Source organism: Mustela erminea, chromosome 10 (assembly GCF_009829155.1).
Source record: "Mustela erminea isolate mMusErm1 chromosome 10, mMusErm1.Pri, whole genome shotgun sequence".
Classification (NCBI taxonomy): Eukaryota; Metazoa; Chordata; class Mammalia; order Carnivora; family Mustelidae; genus Mustela; species Mustela erminea.
The window spans coordinates 66857556-66877388 of record NC_045623.1 but is presented as its reverse complement, the minus strand read 5'-3'; the positions used below and the strand labels follow the sequence as shown (position 1 = coordinate 66877388).

Genomic DNA, 19833 nt, shown 5'->3' with positions numbered 1-19833 from the left:
TTTATGTCATTTTCTCCCACCTACATCAGTTCAACTACACACAGGTCTTTTTTTTTTTTTTTTTTTTTAATGCCCATGAATCCTTAATGGAAGCCAGGAATTCAGTAATAAGGGGGGACAGAGTGGACCAGTATAGGAAGGAACAGAACATCACAACAGGATTTTCTGGTGTTTCCTGTGCCCAATCCTCTTCACAGAGGATGAAACGGAAGCTCAGAGAAAGGAAGGGATGAGGTAAGGCATGGACTGTATTTCAAGCCCTTGCAGCCCCTGCAGGCTCGGCTTCTGGGCTGACTTACCCACCAGCCATGTAGGCACAATGGCTGGAGTCCACAGTATTTTCAGGGACTCATGAAAATGCTTTAATTTAAAATCGGAAGAAAAAAAAGGGGCTTCTAGGTCAAAGAAAATATTTTAATACATAATATGAATGTGTCCTCATGCCAGTGCTGTCATAAAATGTAATTTTTAGTATTTTTATGGAGGAAGAAGCTGAAGCCAAAAGTGCTAGCACTTTTGGTCAGCAAACGCCATGACAAGGCCCCTGTTCACTTCACCACCTCACCAGTGAGTACCGGAAGCTCCTACTTCTCACTTGTCCAGCTTCCTGGGGGCCCAGGCCTCATCCGTGCTTCTCTGACAGAATCCAGTGGGAGCGTTTTCAGGAATATTCCATGGGGAAGTGGGGCCTTGCCAGGTGAATCTAATTTATACCCTTCAGAACCACCTCAGACAGCTCTTGAAAGGCTGTGGGAGGGGGATCTCCTGGCTGATTTCACCAACCAGTTGTCAGGACAAACCTTCCTGGGTTCACAATGTGGAGACAATTAAAGACTGACGCTTTGAAGGCACGAGCCGAGAACTTCCTGACAGAGGTGTTGACTGCAGGCGGCAGACCCTCTGTTCCTCAGTCCTCAGGACCACACCTTGTCTTCCCCCAGCCCCTGGGCTGTGCTCACTGCGGGGGCAGCCGCAGCAGTGCTGGCCTGAGAAACACCAACATCACCCTGCACAACAGCTGACAGACTCAAAGGAGAGGGGTGGCGCAGAAACAGCATGCCCTGGGCACGGCTGCTGACTCACTGTGCGACCCTGGGCACAGCTGCTGACCCATTGTGCAACCCTGAGTACAGCTGCTGACCCACTGTGTGACCCTGGGCATGGCTGCTGACCTGTTGTATGACTCTGGGTAGAGCTGCCGACCCACTGTGTGACCCTGGGTATAACTGCCAAACCAATGTATGACTCTGGGTAGGGTTGCTGACCTACAGTGTGACTCTGGCAGGGCTGCTGACCTACTGTGTGATGCTGGGCAGGGCTGCTGACCCACTGTATGACTCTGGGTAGGACTGCTGACCTGCTATATGACCCTGGCCATGGCTGCTGACCCACTGCGTGACTCTGGGTATGGCTGTTGACCCACTATGTGACCCTAGGCAGGCCTGCTGTCCCACTGTGTGACTCTCTATGTGACCCTGGGTATGACGGTGGGCCTGCTGTGGGACACTCTGCTGGCCCCCCTGTCTGTCAAGGCCCGAGGGTCCTCACTGTGAAGATGGGACAATGCTCCCAAGACATCAAGTTGTGAGGATGATGTGGGGTGAAGAGCCATAAGCAATTCCACCCAGACAAGGCAGGATTATCATTCCCACCAAATGGATAAGGAAACTGAGACAAGAACAAGGAAATAACTTGCCCAGCCTAGGTCATGGCAAATAAGGGATTAGGCAAGATCATGGATATGAAACCTGGATTCCAGGAGCCTTGAGGGCAGGGTCTAGATCTTCCTAAGGAGCAGTTACACCTGCAGGCTTACTTGGACTCAAGTCTCAACTCCAACTCTTACTGGTTACAGGACTTCCCCATATTTTCTCTTCTGCCCCAGAGTATGCCATCATGAGCCACAGAGCGCTTCCGTCCTGACCCTTTCTCAGGGCTGGAGCTCCATTTGGACAGCTGCTCCCAAACCACTCCCTTCCTCTGACACCTGCATGTCTCACCTAAACTATGAGGTCAGCTATCTTCCTGCACACAGAAGACAGAAAAGTGGGACATGAGGACCTGGCTTATGGTGCTAATTCCTGATACACCAACCCTTTCCCACCACCCAGTACAGAGACCTGGAAGGATCAGCTCCAAATCCATGAAAAGCCCGGATTCCATTTTATTACTTTCAAGGAGGCACAGTAACCAATTAAGTTTCCTCTTCAGGGGTCTTCTGGGGCTAGCTCAATGAAAACAAGGAGTAATCAGCTCACCCTCAATTTCAGAAAATCATGTGGACACAGGGAGTATCCTGGAACAGTGGAAGGAGGCCAGGGTTTGGTATCCCAACACTTGTCTGAGCCTCGGTCTGCTCATCCCTAAAAGGGTCAATAATGCCAACATCAAAAATTCACCGAGAAAACATGAACAAAGGGCTTAATCCAGTATGTGGAGGAGAGCACACTCCTAACAAATACTACTTTGCTTCCTTCCTCACACTTTAAGGTAGCTGTTTTTGGGTAATTTAATGTTTACCCTTGTTGCCTTCATGGCTGTCATGCATCTTGGTCACCAATTAATTCAGAATTGTTCTCTTGCTCCAGTTCCGGGCCCATGGTCATAAAAACAGAACCCATGGAGACTGAATCCATGACCAGCCGCAGCAGCACATGGGAGCAGAGGCCCACGTGGACGGAAGTTGGCCTGGGACAAGAGCATGCGGGGCAGAGGGGAAGAGTCAAGCAACGAGCCAGAGGTGGGAATGAACTTGGCATGTTGGTGGGACCAGCCAAGAGCCAGGGGGCTGGAGTGGAGCAACAGAGAAGGAAGTGGAAGAAGTTGAGACCAAAGGGCTCATCAGAGGCCCCACACCTGCCCCCTCCTTGTCCTCCATCTCCTTCCTCCTCCCTGGGGCCCTGCCAGGAATGCAGAAAGATAAAGATGGCGGTCTCAAAGTCTTGCGTTCAAAGATTGTAGGATTCCTGGAGTCCAAACCTTCCATTTTTCAGGTCAGGAAACTGAGGGCCCAACAGGGTCTGGCGATTTCCCCAGAACCACAAGGCAGTTTGAATGCAGAGCTGGGGAGGGACCCGAGCTCTGAACCCCTGAGGCCACTCTGTCTCTCCGTTTACTGCCTCAATCAGGGTCCTGAGTCCTGAGAGCTTTGAACTGAGTCAAATCCTCATCATACAGATGAAAAAATTGAGATCCTGAGGCCAGGTGGCTCTGTGTGCATGAAGAAAACGAGGGCAGAGGCAGGCAGGGGAAGTGAATGCCTGTGGGCTTCTGCACAAGCCAGGCTTCTCAGGGCCTCAAGCCTACAGTGATCAATCATTGTGCTTTTCCAATGCACGCAGAGGTGTGAGGCTTGAAACACACTGCTGGTTACAGTCTCCCTGGAGCCAGCTGTGCAGCGCTTCCTGAACCAGACCCTGTCAGGAGGGACAGCCATGCGGAAACATGTGGGCTGCACAGGCCGCAATCCATCCCCTACCAGGTGACCTCTAGTGGGTCCTCAGGTCCCCATCTATCGAAGGGTGTTGCAAGGCTTGGGAGCTGCAGCAGAGGAGATTTTCTGGAAGATTCTTCCTCGGCGCAAACACCACACAGGCCTGTGTCCAAGCCCCCAGCATGGGGCCTAGCACCAAGTAGGTCCTCAACAGGTGGTGCCTCTGGATAGTGGGAAGGGCCTGGGCTGGGAGGCCGGGAAGTTGGGCTTCCCTTCCTTTGCTCTGTGATCTTCAGGGAGCTAAATCCTCTCTAGGGGCCTGCTTCCCCATAGGAAAACAGCAAAAGCACAAATAAGCATTCAGATTTATGGCCTCAAGGAACCCCTCTTCTTGTCCTGCATGTCTGGGGAGAAGGAATGGGGGCAGGAAGTAGGGGGTGGGAGGGGAGGAGGATCTGGAGGAACTATCCGAGGCCCGGCAGACTCTGTTTTCTTCCCGGAGCCAACTCTCTGGTCTCCTAATTGCTACCGTAGTCACTGGCGGCTAAACCTGGTCAGAAATGACCCCGTAGGTCAAAATGATTCCTAAAACTTGGGTTCAGTAGATTCTGGGAAGCAGAGACTCACGGTTAAACGGGGGTACAAAGGCAACCGCGTGCAGTGGGAAGATCAAGAAGCAGGGAGCCAAGGACATGAGGTGGAGTCCCAGAAGGGACACCTGCCCAGCCAGTACAAGCTCTGGATTTCAGGGACCTCACTGTAAAACAGGGGTCCTGCCACTGCCCTGTGCCCTCCCCCAGCACAGGCACCACCCATCAAAACTCTGCCTCCCAGGGCCCTGCCCAGGCTTCGGGGAGGTACAAATGTTACTTTCAGCTCCCAAACCCTACACGTTTCTGCTCCAGTAAAACAGAGAGGCCATGGATGGTTCATCAGTTGAATGGACGCTCCCTGGGTGCTGACCCTGCTCCAGGCCCAGCAAAGACTTCCGGGTATTGTCCCCTGAAAGGCAGTCCTGTGGAGACCCCAGTCCCACTGTCCCATCTGCAAGACACACACCGCCCAGTACTACCATGCTCACCTGCCCTCTCAGGCTTGTGCCCCTGGTGTGGCAGACTCATCCGGGGGGCCGGGGGGCGTGTGGAGGGCAGGTGCAGGCCTCGCTCTTCTGGGCGCCCACCTCCTGGCTATTTGGAAATGGCCACCTGCAAAGCCACAGAGTCCCCGTGATGGGCTCCCATTTTATCACTCCCCACGTCAGAAGAATGCATCGGGAGGAGGCAGCCAGGCACCAGTCCGTGCCCTAATCACTTGCAGACCACGGAGGCCCTGTCCTGGCAGTGGAGAAGATTTATTGTAGGGACGGACAGAAAACAAAGAACAGTTGTGCAAACTTTACAGAGCCACATTATGGGAAATGCCTTTCCCGTTTCCCACTGGTAAATGTGCTGGACGCCGTTTCCAAAGGGGGTTGAGCTTGGTTACCCAACCTTGCAGACACGGTAACCCAGTACGGCTTCCTGGGCTGGGCTGGGCTGGCCCGGCCCAGCCTGTGGTACCCAGGCCCTGGCTGGGGGGTGGTTCTGGTGGACCTGGGGATGAAGGCTCCTTCCTGGGCCTCTGTGTCCTCATCTGCCCGCTGTCACTCCCCCCAACCCCCACCCGCCCCTGACGACTACATATGCCACATACCCAGTGTTCTCCACGTTAACAGTCACTGCGTCCCTCTCCTGCTCAGAACCCTTCCACCACTCAGGGTAGAGTCCAAGCTCCTTATACTGAACTTGGAGGCCCTTTATGATCTAATTCCAAGCACCATTTCTGCTCCCGGCCACATGGAGGTAACACACTCATTCCAAATATAGAAAACAGCTCTGCTTCCCACAAGGGTCAAAACTGTCACATCTCGAAACTTTCCCAAGATTTATTCTTCTTCTGCAAAGAGCCTTTCCTCATGATCTCCACCTGGAAAGCTCTTCCTCACCCTTCAAAGCTCAGCTCTCCTGACACCCTGGGGGAAGCCTTCTCCCTCTTCTCTGTTAATTCCCTTGCTGCCAGACCATTCCTCACTTGGCACGGCATCTTGTGCTTCTAGCATCAAACCTGGCACAGCGTAGGTGCCAATAAAGCTGTTGAAAAGTTGGCAGGGGTGAGGGGAGAGGCAATTTGGATGAGCACCAGGCTCTCTCCCAAGGGAGTGGACTCAGGGCATCCTGGGTCTTCGAGTATCCAAGGTGACTGAGACCACAGGAGTCATGTGACCATCACCCACTGAACAGAGGGGGACAGGATGCTGAGCTCTGTTGCTGCAGCCATCCCAGGGAGGTACGCAAAGTCCGCTCAGCTAACCCTGCTGCCATCCAGTGGAGACAGGACCCTATTAATGCTCAGTCATGAAGGTTACCTCTTCCAGGATGCTCCTCTCAGAAAATATGGTCTGGACAATTTCTTAGAGTCACTTTTGATTTTATCTCACGTTCTCATTCTAAGAAGAGAATCATTTCAATTCCATTTACATTAAATTAAAAAGCTTTCCCCCCTTTTATTATTTTAAATTCAATTCAGACGGCTGTGCTTTTTTTATCCTTAATTTTTTTCATATTCCGTAAAGCAGGGCTGAGTTCACAGAATTCAGCCAGCGTGCCTCCCATACCCTCAAGTTTGGTGCTGCTAGGATGCTAGACCTTGGATTTGATGACTCACCAAAAAAAAAAAAAAAAAAAAAAAGAAGAAGAAGAAGAAGAAGAAGAAGAACAGGGACTCCTGTTTTCAAGTGCCAAGTATTTGCCAGGCATGAGGTAAGCGTTCCACATTCGTGATCTCATTTAATCTCACAACTGTCTCCCCTTTATACACATAGAAAACTGAGGCTTCCAGAGGCCGTGTGACTTGTTTGAGGTCTGAGGGCTGGTCAGGTGTCCCTCTTGGCTCCTGGATTCCTGACTCAGAATTTAAATAAGACAGAAGGGGGTACGCAGTGATGAAGATGAAATAGGGGTGGGGGTGGGGAAGGGGATGGGATGGTGGGGGGGGGGTAGGTGCCAATGGGGAGGGTGGGCTACGAAGGGGCAAGGGGGCCCGGGAGCACTGCAGGCTAGGGATTATGTTTGGGGAGCATGCGGCTTCTCCACTACATGCCTGATGGCAGGAGAATGGCTGTGAGGGTGTCCGTGTCCTCCAAGGCCCAGTTGTGAGCAGGCGCACTGGACTGAGAACCAGGAACAGAGCTGGCTTCCCCCCGCAGGCACTGTGAGGTTTGCAGAGCATGGCCCTTCCACCCAGCACAGAGACTCTTTTGGGGTGAGCATCACAGCCGTCATTTTACAGACTGAACCATGGAGCCTGGGAAGGGAAGTGACTGCCTGAGGTTGCAGAGCTAGTGGGCCTCCCCTCCTACTGCACCCAGGTCCTCTCCTTTTCCTCTAGGCCGGTTATTTCCATCTGGGGCCTCACTTCCTCCGAGTACAGGGAGTACAGGGCTCCGATCTCATTGTGAGGCCAGAGCTTCCAGGAAGTCTCTCCTTATGAAGTCCCTGAATCTGATTTTTTAAAAACCAAAGGAAAGAGAAAGGCATCCCAGTTTAAGCCAAGCTCTGTGAAGCCAAGCTCCATGGAGCTGGAACCTGGAGTTCAAGAGGGGAAAAGACAGTTGTATCTCTTGGGCCCCCACTGAACACAGAGTACTAGACATTCTCCCATTTCCCAACTCAGGAAACAGGCTCAGAACTGTGAGGTGACCTGTCCAAGGTCACAGAGCCAGTCCATAACCAAGCTGGGACTTACATCAGCCTTCTCTGTTCTTTTTGGGGATGTTCATGACTGCACAACTATCTATTTCAGATTCTCCTTTTTCTTTTTCCCTAATGCAAACTGCCCCAAACAGAACCATTTGCTGTGCATTTACTGTAAGCCAGCCACTGTGTAATCTCCTCTTACACGGCATGTCACGGAAGCTTCTCGACTGTCCTGTTGCCTCCACTACACAAGGTAAGAACCCGGGCCTTACAGAAGTCAAGTTACTCACACACGATCACAGGCTGACAGAGAGGTTTCAAGTTCAGGCTTTCCTGCAGAAAAACTTGAAGCACCAGATGAGAGGGTGGACACGCCCATCTTTAGGGCCCTGCCAATCTTGTGACTTCACAGGGAACTTACGCAGCCTTGGAGTGGGAAGGTCAGATCACCACTAGGCCAGAGCTTCTGCACCAGAGAACGGGCTTAGCTCCTCAGCCTCCAAGACTGGGCCAGACATCAAAGGGCATGCGGTCCCCAAGACACTTGGCCACACCAGGAAACACTATTACATATGGGGCAACATGTGTGGGGAGAGCAGGAGGCATGGAAACAGGGCGAGTGAGGGAGAGGACATTGGGTTGGGTTGTGAATGATGGGCGGGGAAAGGCATTCCAGACAGAGGGACCAGCAAAAGCCAAAGCCTAAATGAGTGAAAGGAACTGAAATATGCAGACTCTGTAGGAGTTTGGGAGCAGAGGAAGCCTCAGCGGGGGGAGAAATAACGCAGGCATCCCACGGCTTCCTTTAACTTGCTGGGTGACACTGGGCCACGGATGCACCCTCTCTGGGCTTCGGTTTCCTCATCTGATAGCAAGCAGACACAAGAACTGACTGATCCTAGGAGGGACCCCAGTTGGGATTGTTAGAAAGGACATATCTGCATGCCAACTTAAAAGCTGCCTTTGCCCAGGAGACTTCTCCTACGCAGACCCTTCCCATCTTAGAACCAGGAGGTGAGGCTCAGCTGAGCCCCATTTCCAAAGTGGGTGGACTCGGCACCCAAGCTGGTTGGACCGGTTTGACCTCTCTGGGCTCCTTCATAGCAGGAGCTTCAAGGGCAGTGGTTTGAAAACACGCTCCATTTTGTAACATTTTATCCCCCTGGAAACCCATCCTCCAGAAAGGAATCTCATTTTCAGGTGACTCATTTATTGTAAAGAAGGTGAAATATCTTGCCCCTCATCCCACAAGTGCCCTCTCCTCCTCCTCCTCCTCCAAGACAGCACAAGACATCCTATCTGCAGGGCAGGGGACTTGCCACAGGCTCTCAAGGTCATGGGCGGCTAGTATGGGAAAACCGTTAAATGCAAACGTCTATCAGTTTCTCTGCTTAATGAGGGCTCCTCCAGGCCAAAAGCTGGCTTTAATTCCCTTCTGTGACCCCATGGTCCACCAGGGCGGGCCTGGCACCTCGGAGGTGCTCAGTAACAGCTTACTGAAATGAGTTTCAAATCGGAATACTTTCTTGATATTATAAGCAGACTGATGGTTTTCTGCCTGGGAGGTGGCTTAGGGTCATGGTTAACATAGCATCTCTGGAGTCGGGCTGAGACCTGGTTTCAAATTTGACCCTATGATGCACTTAAGGACTGAACTTGGGCCTGAACTGGAGCACCCTTCCCCCATTGTAAAGTGAGGATAACGATTATGGTCTCCAGGAATTATTCTTCCACTCTGAGGAGCGCATGCGCAGAGCTCTGTGCAAGCTGAAAAAGACCCCAAAATGTTCTAATCTCCTTGCCTGACTTGGACAAGGTAATGCAGCCAGACCCCAAATCCTCAGCTCTTGGCTCCCCTCCCTCCCTCATCCAGCAATAACAACGTAAGACTCAAGGGTAGCTAGTGTCCTTCCTACGGAGCTCGAAGTCTCACATCACCTCATCTTTGTCTCAGGACCCCCAGCACAGTGTGAGGCCCAGTACACAGGGGCACCAGTCCTTCACATGAGGCAAGTGTTTCTGGGGAGGACTCTCCCTCGTCTGAGGTAAATTCCCCACAGTCTAACCTTTCCCAGCCTTGGGTTATCAGCCCCTTCTGGTGTCTCCCTGTCCACTGAAGCTGCCCCATTTGCTGTGGGATCCTGCACCCTTCCCCGTCCTCTCGGGGTCTGTCTTCCCTGTCTCTGCTCTGTACATGACGAAGACGGACAGGAAGCCCCACATGCACACACATTTGGGGCTCTAGAAAAATTCACAAGAATGAGTTGGAGATGCTGACATGAGTCAGGGGTGTCTGCTGCCCCAGAAACATGACCAACCTGCAAGGCTAGCCTCAGGACACGGAGTGGGGAAGGAGAAGATGTCCAGGGATGCCCCCCACCACCAACGTGGTTTGAGAAGCACCAAGGACTCGACTCTACTAAGGAAGATGCTGAGCAAAGGCAGGTGGGAGAAGGCCGTGTGGCTGAGGAATGGTCCAGGCAGCTGAGCCAGGAGACCCAGAGTAAAACATTTCATCTGTCAACATCAGTCTCTGCTAAAAAATGGGAATGGTGATTCATGGTGTACATCACATGCCTCAGACTAGATCTGGGCTCTTCTCCCTGAGGACTTTCCGTAAGATAGGATCTCAGAACCCCAATCAAGTATCTCTCTGACAGCCTGGCAGAACAGGTATGCAAATCTGATGGGTAGCTGTGCCCTGCTACTTGGCAGACTGCGTGACCTTGGGATCTGATCTGGCCTCTCTGGGCCTCAGAGTTTTGACCAGAGTGTTTTTGAAGATGGACTGGGACATGGCTGGCACTGGGCCAGGTATCAGACTCCTGAGTCTCAACAAAGAGGAGCACCTTCTGCCTCCCCCACCCTTCCCAGCACCCAGGCTATTTATTTCTCAAGAGTTGGGGGACCAAGATAAAGCATAAAGAGAGAGCCAGAAGCCCCAGGATTATAGGAGATGAGAGTAGATTTGGCCTGGGCTGGCCCTCTGGGAGCTGGGGAGGCCCAGCCAGGTGGCTGGTGTTCTGAGTTCCTTGGCTGATTATGGCCAATCAGTTATGGCACTGGGGACAGACTGGCAAACAGGGGAGAGGAACATAAAGGATGGGGTGGTCATTGCAAGTGAAGCTACCAGAGGAAGGCAGGCACGATGTAAGCCCTGCCTCGAGGTTCCCAGGCCTGTGAAGGCAAGGACCAGAGCCTCCCCCCTAGGCCTCTGCCCTAGTTCCCCCTTCTAGCGCCAGTCACCCTGAGCAGACACGGTTTGGCACAGAGCAGGGGGTCTGCATTGCTGACAGACAACTGACAAGGTCACTGGCAAGGTGAGTGACAACTGTGCCCCCCTCAACCACCAGCTGATGTGACAGAGCTGATGGGGGATGCACCACCCTAAGTTCTCTCTTTAAACCCTAATGTTGGGGACGCCTGGGTGGCTCAGTCATTAAGTGTTTGCCTTTGGCTCAGGTCATGATCCCAGGGTCCTGGGACGCAGCCCCACATCAGGCTCCCTGCTCAGCGGGAAGCCTGCTTCTCCCTCTCCCTCTGCCCCTGTTTGTGTTCTCTCTCTCGCCATCTCTCTCTCTGTCCAATAAATAAAATCTTAAAAAATAAAATAAAATAGAATACATAAGCCCTCATGACTGCAACCCTTAGAAGGTGGGTACTATCATCGTCCCACTTTACAACCGAGTGTGCTATGGTTCAGAAAGGCTAAGTCACCTGTCTGAGGTCATGCAGCTGCTAGATGGCAGGCCCAGGTGGAGACCAGGGTTGGTGTGACTCCAGGCCTGGGCTTTTCATCACCTGTCTACACACACACTTCCCACCCTGCGCTCCCAGTTTCAGGAAAGCTCTTCACAAAGGCAGGGACTGTTGCTGTTATTACTGTTGTTTTCCAAAACCCAAGGTTATGAAATGTTTTCCTTTTTCACCCTGCCTCTCTTTTTCTTGATGTACAGAAAAGCAAACTACCGAGCCTGCTAATTTCTGCAGTCTCAGACAATCAGAATTCCAACCGTCTGGGAGAGCCAACCTAAGAAAGCAAGAAATTAATCTTTTCAAAGTTAACGTCTTGGAGGCGTCGCGGCGGTATTTGGCTTGGACGTATCCTCGCTACCCTAATGCAGATGAAACCCCACATTTAATAAGGCTAAGACAACTCGGACAACATAAGAAACATAACAGGATATTGCAAAGAGATTAGGGAGCTTCCTCTGGATGGCGTGGACGGGCCGCGGCGAGGGCAGAGCGGGGGGACGGACCGCGCGGTCTAGCCCGGGGGCCCCCGCGAGCCGAGGCCGATCCTGGGCCGCCCCAAGCATGGAGAACCTGGGCAGGGGGCGGCCGGCTCCTCGCCATGCCTCCCCAGGCCGCCTGGTGCGTGAGCGGAGGCTCGGTGGGCTAAATGGAAACCAGCTGCCGGGCTGGAGTGTTACAGTTGGACGGGGCGGGGAAGGCTTACCTCATGAAAGAACCGTGCACACGGCTGCTGGAAAGATAATAAAAGGATTAACTGCTATTTTAGTGGGCCATTTACTCTTCAATCAAAGTGTCTCATCTATTTCCTGTTCTCCAGAGGATCCGGGTCCAAAATTCCTTTGTCTATTACAGCACATGGTAGCAGAGGCCTGTCATGAGAAATTAATAATTTTACAGGGAAAGGAGATTCTATTTATTTGGGTGCGGGCTGGGGCCTGCCCCTTCCCCGGGGTTACCCACTGAGCCAGCAGGGCAGGAAGGGGGTGCGCCCCCATGGGGGACGGGGAGGAGCTCAGAGGAGGTCTCTGCCCCTACTCCAGATGACGGCACCCTCGGGGCTGGGCCGAGGACCCAGAGAACGGTGTTAACGGGACCATCTATGCAAACAAAAGCATCACAGTTTAGGAAGACTCATATTTCACTCTAATGGTTCCTAGCTAGGCGACCTCGGGCAAGTTACTTCCATTGCTGTTCCTATTATTACTATGACGATAATTAGCCTCTATTACTGTTGTTATTATTATTTGCCCCTCGCTAGCTATGTGACCTGGGGAAAATTATGCAATCTGAGCCTCAGTTTCCTCATCTGTAAAATGGGGTTGATAGTATCGACCCCATAGAGTTGTTACAAGGACAACACGGAGTTACCGCTTAGAATGAATGGTTCCCGGAGCACCTGGGTTGGGTGGGGGGGCTCAGCCGGTTAAGCATCCAACTCTTGCTTTTGGTTCAGGTCATGATCTCCGGATGGTGAGATCAAGCCCCTCATCGGACTCCAGGCTGGGCACAGAACCTGCTTAATATTCTCTCTCCCCCACATCCCCATGAAAGAATGGCTCCTACACATAGTCAACACTGAGAAGCTGCTTGCTACTGTTATCACCATAAGCCTGAACCCCTTGGGAGGCAAGATAAAGTGTTCTCATAGTAGCACATAGAAGGTTGGCTGGACTCCACTGAACCCTTGTTTCTTCATCTGTAAAACCTTGGTTTTACAGGACTTCTATAAAGATTAAATGCAACTGTGGGTAAATACAGACATGGCTTGAACATCACCTCCTCTGTGAAGCCCTTCTGGGTCTCCTGTTCCTGGGCCTATACATACTCCACGCAGAACCTGCCCACACCCACCTCTCACCCCTCGCTGACCATGGGTGCCTGCCAGCGAAGACCTTGGAAAGTCCAGGTCTGTGTCCCCAGAGCCAGGCACAAACCAGGTGTAAGCCAATGTTCTGTGGAGTCCGCTGAATCAGGTGAGATCCTGGCAGGCCCAGAAGAAGGAACCATAGAGAGATATCCCCCAGACTTCACTGGTTAGACTGGGCCTCTCTGTTCTGCTCACCAGGCCTCTGTTTCCCAGAAAACAGGCAGAGAAGGCTAGCTTATCACCAAAGTCCCTGTGGTCCACATGGGCACTACTGCAAGCTGTAATTCCACACACAGGAGGCCCTGGAGATCGAAGACCACTGACCACACGGTACCAGAGCTTGGACCTCCACACCAGTCCCCTGCAGACACCAGTAGGATCCCCCATGGGAAAGGAGACATGAAGTACTACGGCTTGGCGGCTGTCTGCTCTGGAGTCTCAGGGGGAGAGGGGGCCCTCTGTCTTCTGGAAGTCTGTTGGGCATCTTCCAGGCAAGGGCATGTCTTTCAGCAAGCCACATGTCACAACACCCCAGACAAACGGGGCATCCCCAGGACCGGCCCGCTCACCACCTCTTTCCAGCACCCCCTCAACCCCAAGACACATGATAAAGTCAAATTCTCAGCCTTCCCAGTTCAGCCTCTCCCCACAAAATCAACACACAAACCACAGGCTCCCTCCTATTCCTGTCCTTTGGCAGAGGCTGTTGACAACCCCCCACTTGTCTAGAAGGTGACCTTCTCCTCCTCAAGATCCAGCCCGGTTGCCTGCCCAGACCACAGCTCCACAAGCAGATGGGACCACAAGGGTGACCACCTCGTTCTGGGAGGGTGGAGTTTATGCTGCCAGCCGCCGAAGCTTCCTGCCTCCCCCCTCGCTGCTACAGATACTGCCCTGGGCCTGGAGGAGGGACAGAAGTGCACCAGTTCCCAGAAGGAACACTTCAGGAAGCAGGGTCCAGCATCAGGGACAAGGTGTGAGTGTGTGAGAACTCAGCGTTGGCTGGACCCCAGCCTTGTAGACTAGACCAGACACACCAATTCCTCCTTTGCCTCCCCAGTGCCCCAGTGGCTGAGAAGCTGGAGCTGGGCCGTGGGAGCCTGGGCAGCTCCTCCGGCCCTTCCATTCATGGGCAGGTGCCTCTCTGAGGGGGAGAGCTGGGCCTTGGGGATGGGCGCAGCAGCTCGCCTGAGGATATCAGGGACAAAGACTCCGATATGGATTTCCACCACCCCAAAAGCACAATACAGAAATGACCAGTCAGAGGAGCTGGAGCCTAGGTGTCCACAGCATGTGTGTGTGTATGTCTGTGTGTGTGTCAGAGGGGCTGGAGCCTAGGTGTCCACTGTGTGTGTGTGTGTGTGTGTGTGTGTGTCTGTGTGTCTGTGTGTCAGAGGGGCTGGAGTCTAGGTGTCCACAGCATGTGTGTGTGTCTGTGTGTGTGTTCCTGGAAACCTCAGGCTCAAACCCAGCCTGGGCACTGCTGGATCCTTACAGGTTAACCTGGCCTTACCCCAAACCTGTCCAAGGGACCCACGGCTCCCAAGCTGAGTACCTGTGAGGATGGGGCACTCCTTGGAGTAAGCCATGCCTGGGGGCTGCTCCAAGATCCAGAGAGCACCCCAGGGAATGCTGCCTAACAAGGCCCCAGTGCTAAAGGAAAGCACGTGTCCCATGACTCACCTGACCACTGGTGGGTGAGACAGTGAGCACCTGCATGCAATAGGCAAGGGTGCCCGGGCCTGCTCTGACCTCAGAGCGCATGTTGTCGCCCCATGAACAAGTGTGTTTGATCACGTGGTATGCCACAGGGGCGGGGGAGGGGGTAGGACACATGGTGAGCAGAGGAACTGAAACAACCGGGAGGGCTATCTTGACCAGTGGTCCCATCACCAGCATCAGTCTTCCCCTTGACCACCACAGGGCATCGCAGCCAGACCCCACCCCGGCCTGAAGCCCCCCCCCCCCATAGGCCATCCCTAGGGCCAAGTGGAGGCTAATCTGCACAGCGGGGTCGGGGCTGGCCGGCAGCCATGGGAACTCACCATGCACTTGTTGGGCTTCTCCCCCGAGTGCACCCTCATGTGGATAAGTAGTTTGTAGCGGGCGTTGAAGGGCTTGTAGCGGCGCACACAGCCCGCCCAGAAGCAGGTGAAGTCCTCGCCCTTGCGCTGGTCAATGTGGCTCTTCTCGATGTGCCGCACCAGCTCCTCCTGCTGCTCGTAGGCTGCACAGCAGTCCACCCACCGGCACGCCTGCCGGCCGGCCACCCCCCTGCCCACCAGCCCCAGCCCCAGACCTCCGAGGCCCGAACCTGGCGGCAACTGAGATGCAGGGTACGGGGGAGGCAGGCCCTGCTGGGGAGGCAGCCCAAAGAGATCTGAGAACTCGTCCGCAGGCTCCTGCTTCAGGAAGGCCGCCTTCCGGCAGGCTTCAAGCTGCACACTGCCCTCCTGGCTCTCCACCGTCACCGGGCCAGGTCGGGCCCGTTTGGGAGGCCCCCCCAGGTCTCCCGGCAGTGGGGGGCTCCTGAGTCCATTGACGCAGGTGACCAGAGATGTCTGGGAAGAGCGGATGATGGAGGAGACCTCGGATGAGGCGCAGGGTGAGGAAGAGGCTGGGGAGGCGGGGGGCAGGCCCAGGAGGCAGCACCGCTTTACGCTACCCTCAGGGAGATGAGCCTCAGGTGGAGGGCCCAGGCCGGAGCAGGGTTCGCTGCCCAGAAGGTAGCTGGAAGGCACGGGGTTAGTGAGGCCCCGGCCCGGCAGGTCCAGGTCTGTGGCTGGTGGGGCCCGGCAGTGAGCGGACAGCGGTGCGCGAGCTTCTGTCATGGCCTGGTAGTCGGGCAAGGACTCCTGCTTGATGTGCTGTGGAAGACCACCATTCACATACGTGGCCTGAGGTCTGGGCGACCTGGAAAACAGGGAGCAGAGAGGCCATGGGGGGAGCCACTCCACAGTGGGGAGGCCCTAGGGTAGGGGGAATGACAGGGGACCAAGGGATGGGAAGCCCAGAGCAGGGGTGGAGACAGAGGGCTAGAAACAGAGGGAGGGAGAAGCCAGGGTGATCTGGTGAGATCTGGTGAGCAGGGAAGAATATGGGGGACAATGGGGACGGGGGGGAGAGAGAGAGAGAAAGAGAGAGAGAGAGGGGTAGGATAGGGCTGGGGAGAGGTTCAAGAAAGGCAGGGGGTCTGAAGAGGATGCCAGGAAAGAGGCCCGTGTCATCCTTTTACCAAATCCAGCCTTCCCTCTCCAGTCCCGGATGCCATCCTGCCCTGTTGCTGAGGCCTCCTTAGGGTCTGCCCTGACTTCTCCATGACCTTCTAGTGAGTTCTGGCATTTGGAGGGACATCCAGGGCCAGTTTGTTTTAAATTCTACCTACTTGTCCCTTTGATCTTAACTTTTATAGTCTTTCTTAATTTCTAGAAATGTGAATTCTATGACATTTTGCCCCAAGCAATGTGTCTTTTCCACAGTGAACGTCAGTGGACTGGGGTCTGAAACCCAAGTCATGGTGACGAGGGGCATCCCAAGAATGACTGAGGAAAAGCCTGGTGGGGGTGATTTCAAGCCCAGACACTGACTGCACGAAACACAACTCTGAGGGAGCCTGGGAGCTGGGAGGGCCACACCAGCGAGGCCAGGGACTGGGGTCTGAGGCCAGGTTCAGCCACTCCCTACTGCACCAAGCTGGGCAAGGCACTGTGGGTCTCACTTCTCATCCCGACACTGAATGATTCATTATCACTGGACAGTGACGATGGTGTGATACTGTCTTCATCACCCATGTGCTACATGTGTTCCGAGAGAAGGCCCTCCCCACATAAGGACATGTAAATGCGGGAAGACACATCAGGGCCTCCGGCCACAAGGCAGGTGACGCCAACAGAAGGACAAAGTAGTCCCTTGGTTGGCTGGGAAGAACAGGAAGACTGCTTACGTGTTCAAAGCCTGAAGAGGACACCCCTTGTGTCCTTGGGCCTGTCTGCACCTCAGTGTCCTCCCCTGTGAAACGAGGACTAGCCTTCACTGCCTCAGAGGGTGGCTGCCAGGATCAAGAGGGATGGCAGATGCTGTGACAACCCTCTGGAGAGATGATAGCATGGTGGATGCTGCTTTCATTACTGCCAGATCATTGCCAGTGTTTTGGAACTCTCTGCGAGGTGCTGTGGGATCATCACCTGTCCCTGCTTTCCATGCGGCCCTGCAGCCCAGCCTCCCTCTCTGGCCCCCTGGAGCTAGAGGGGGCAGAAGGGATGGAGAGAGGAAGGAAGGGTTAGGCAGAACCCAGTGGCCCTCAGAGAGCATGGGCTCCAACCCCATGACTGCAGAGACAGGAAAGGAGACAAGAGGGCACAAGGTTTGCCCACAGTTCCAAGCAGCAAGCTGGTGACGGGGCTTAGGCCGGAAGCCACACTCCCCTTCTCCTGGGGCTGTGTATTTCTCCAGGGGAGACAGGAAGTGCTCCCCAGATAAAGGCTTGTGAAAAGGGCCCTCCTGTTTCTCAGCTGCACTTGACCAGTTCTCGGTCTCAGCCAGCAAAGGCCTCTCTTCCCTTCCCAGAGCGCGGCCCCTGGGAGGAAGCAGAAGGAGCGTGGACTCCAGGGTGGACAGCTAAAGCACAGCCCCCTTCCCTGGGCCTGGGGATGCTGGACCATTGCTGCCACCAGAAAACTCTGAGAAGCTTAAGGACCTGATAAGAAGATCTGATAGGAAGGATCTGATAGGAAGCTTGACTTCGTGAAGCTTAAAAGATAAATAAATAAAAGCACAGCTGTTCCTGGCGTGGTCATCATCCTGGGCCTGGCAGAGGTAGCATTAGGCTGAACCACAGCAGCAGAGAACAGCCATTGCACTTGTGACTGAATTACCCGAATACAACAATGAAACCTCCTATGGCAGCAGGGGTTGGGGGGCGAAGGCAACTCAGGCTTCGGTATGCTGAGGGGGCCCCCTGCCTGCCCTCTCCATTCCTCTGTCCCTGGCAGGCCAGCAGCGGTTCCTGCCCTGCCCTGCGGCTGAGCCCTGGGCTCCCCAGGTGACTCCTGTCACATGTCTGGACACTGTGGGCGAGAGTCCCTGGACAGAGCAGTCTGGCACTGAGCAGCCCTGCACACTGGGCGCTTTCCCGAGGGCCATCCCATGCAGCACCACCGCAGCTCAGCGATGCATGCTATCTGCTGAATGCATAACCAAATTCTTCAGGGGAGAGCCCACCATCTGGTTTATACTTAGGAAAACTGAAGCCACTTGGCCAACTCCTCAGAGGCAGGGAGCGTTAGAGCAGGAATGTGAACCTCGATGGGCCTGAATCAGCAGTGTGCGATTTTCCCACAGCACTGTCCTGCCAGGGGCCCCAGCTTCCTCCCCTGCAAAATGATGGAACTTGATGACCGTTGGGTTTCCTGGCAGCCTCAACGTTCTGAGAATCAAGGACTCCGATGTTCTTCTGTCTGTCATCCCAGACCCTGAAGGGAGCTGCTGAACTTGGGAAAACTAGTGTTCCTCCAACAGAGGCTCAAGGGGATGGGAGGGTGATTTCAGATCTCACGGGGTCTGTGCACCCACTGGTTCAGGGGCTGTGGCCTGGGCCGAGGGCCAGAGAGGTCCCTCTGCAGGCTTTGCCCTCTGTGCTGGGTGATGCTGGGGACACGAGACGGTTCACAAGCCAGGTCCCTGCCCTTGAGAAACTTCCCTTCTCATGGGGAAAATGGAGAACAAGCTCTCATGGGAACACTTCAACTCTGCTGAGGGGTGGACAGAGTTCTGACAAACGTAAGAGACCAAAATTGGTGGGGGCGTTCTGTAGGCTAAGGCCCGAAGATGTGAATGTGTAAAGCCCACTGGGCCCAAAGTCAAGGAGGCCAGCCAGATCACAGACTGCCTTCCCATACTACTGGGGGCCTGTGCACTCTGTGTTTCTATCCTCATCTTACAGGTAAGGAGATAAGGCCTAGAAAGGGTCAGCATTTTGCCCAAGGTCACTCAGAAAGTCAGTAATGGAAGTAGGCCTCACACCGCATGTAATAATACATTCTACTGACCACAGTGGTGGTGGGTAGTCATTTTTAGCACAGAAATGACAAAATCAGGGTATTGCTGAAGTTCCTTGAAACTCTTGCCATTTGCTGGGTGATGTCGGGCTAGTTTTGTGGCCTCTCTGCCTCAGTCTCCCCACCCTCTGGCAGATGGGAGTTGAGTAAGGTAATTACATGAAGAGTGCTTGGCCTCCTGTGTGGCACAGAGCAAGCCCTCCAGGATTGTCACTTATTAGGGGTGATGATTAAATGAGAGATGGGCACAAGCAGCAAGTCCTTGCAAAGTGGGAGCAATTGTTATTTGTATTACAAAGCTGGGAAGGAAGCACAGAGGCCTCTAGGAACCCAGGCTGTGGATCAGGGGTCTAGACATCAGGAGGGGGGAGGCAGCAAGGAGATGAGAAGGGACAGGGTCTGACGGGTATGGGACAGGTGTGGAGCCTTGTTTTGCTTCAGGAAAATGACGGTGTGTGACAGTGCCTGATCAGCAGGAGAAATGGCCACAGATCAGAATGATCCTGGTGTGGGGTTCTAGATATGGGTTCTAGGTACAGGCTCTCTTAGGCTCTAAATTGTCAAAATGACACTCAAAATGACAAACATTTCTGATCATCTGTACAAAAAAAGAAAAACAGAGCTACCCTATGACCCAGCGACTGCACGATTTAGGTATTTATCCGAAGGATACAAATATAATGATCCGAAGGGCAAGTGCACCCCAATGTTTACAGCAGCAATGTCCACAATAGCCCAAGTGCGGAAAGCGCCCAGATATCCATCAATAGACAAATGCATAAAGAAGATGTGGTCTATATATACAATGGAATATTACTCAGCCATCCAAAAAATGAAATCTTGCCATTAGCAATGATGTGGATAGAACCAGAGGGTATTATGCTAAGTGAAATAAGTTAACCAGAGAAAGATAAATACCATATGATTTAACTCATACGTGGCATTTAAGAAACAAAAGAAATGGATGTAGGGGAAGAGAAGGGAAAA

The 19833-nt window shown here is 53.6% G+C and overlaps 1 protein-coding gene across 2 annotated transcripts in view; it reads right to left on the bottom strand.

The window, feature by feature from the left end:
• GLIS1 (GLIS family zinc finger 1) overlaps positions 1–19833 on the bottom strand; it is a 212812-nt gene that overhangs the window by 63526 nt on the left and 129453 nt on the right. For both annotated transcript variants that reach the window (XM_032302592.1, XM_032302594.1), the window contains exon 4: positions 14836–15703. In XM_032302592.1, coding sequence (XP_032158483.1) covers positions 14836–15703 — 868 coding nt within the window. The remainder of the gene's footprint in view (positions 1–14835; positions 15704–19833) is intronic.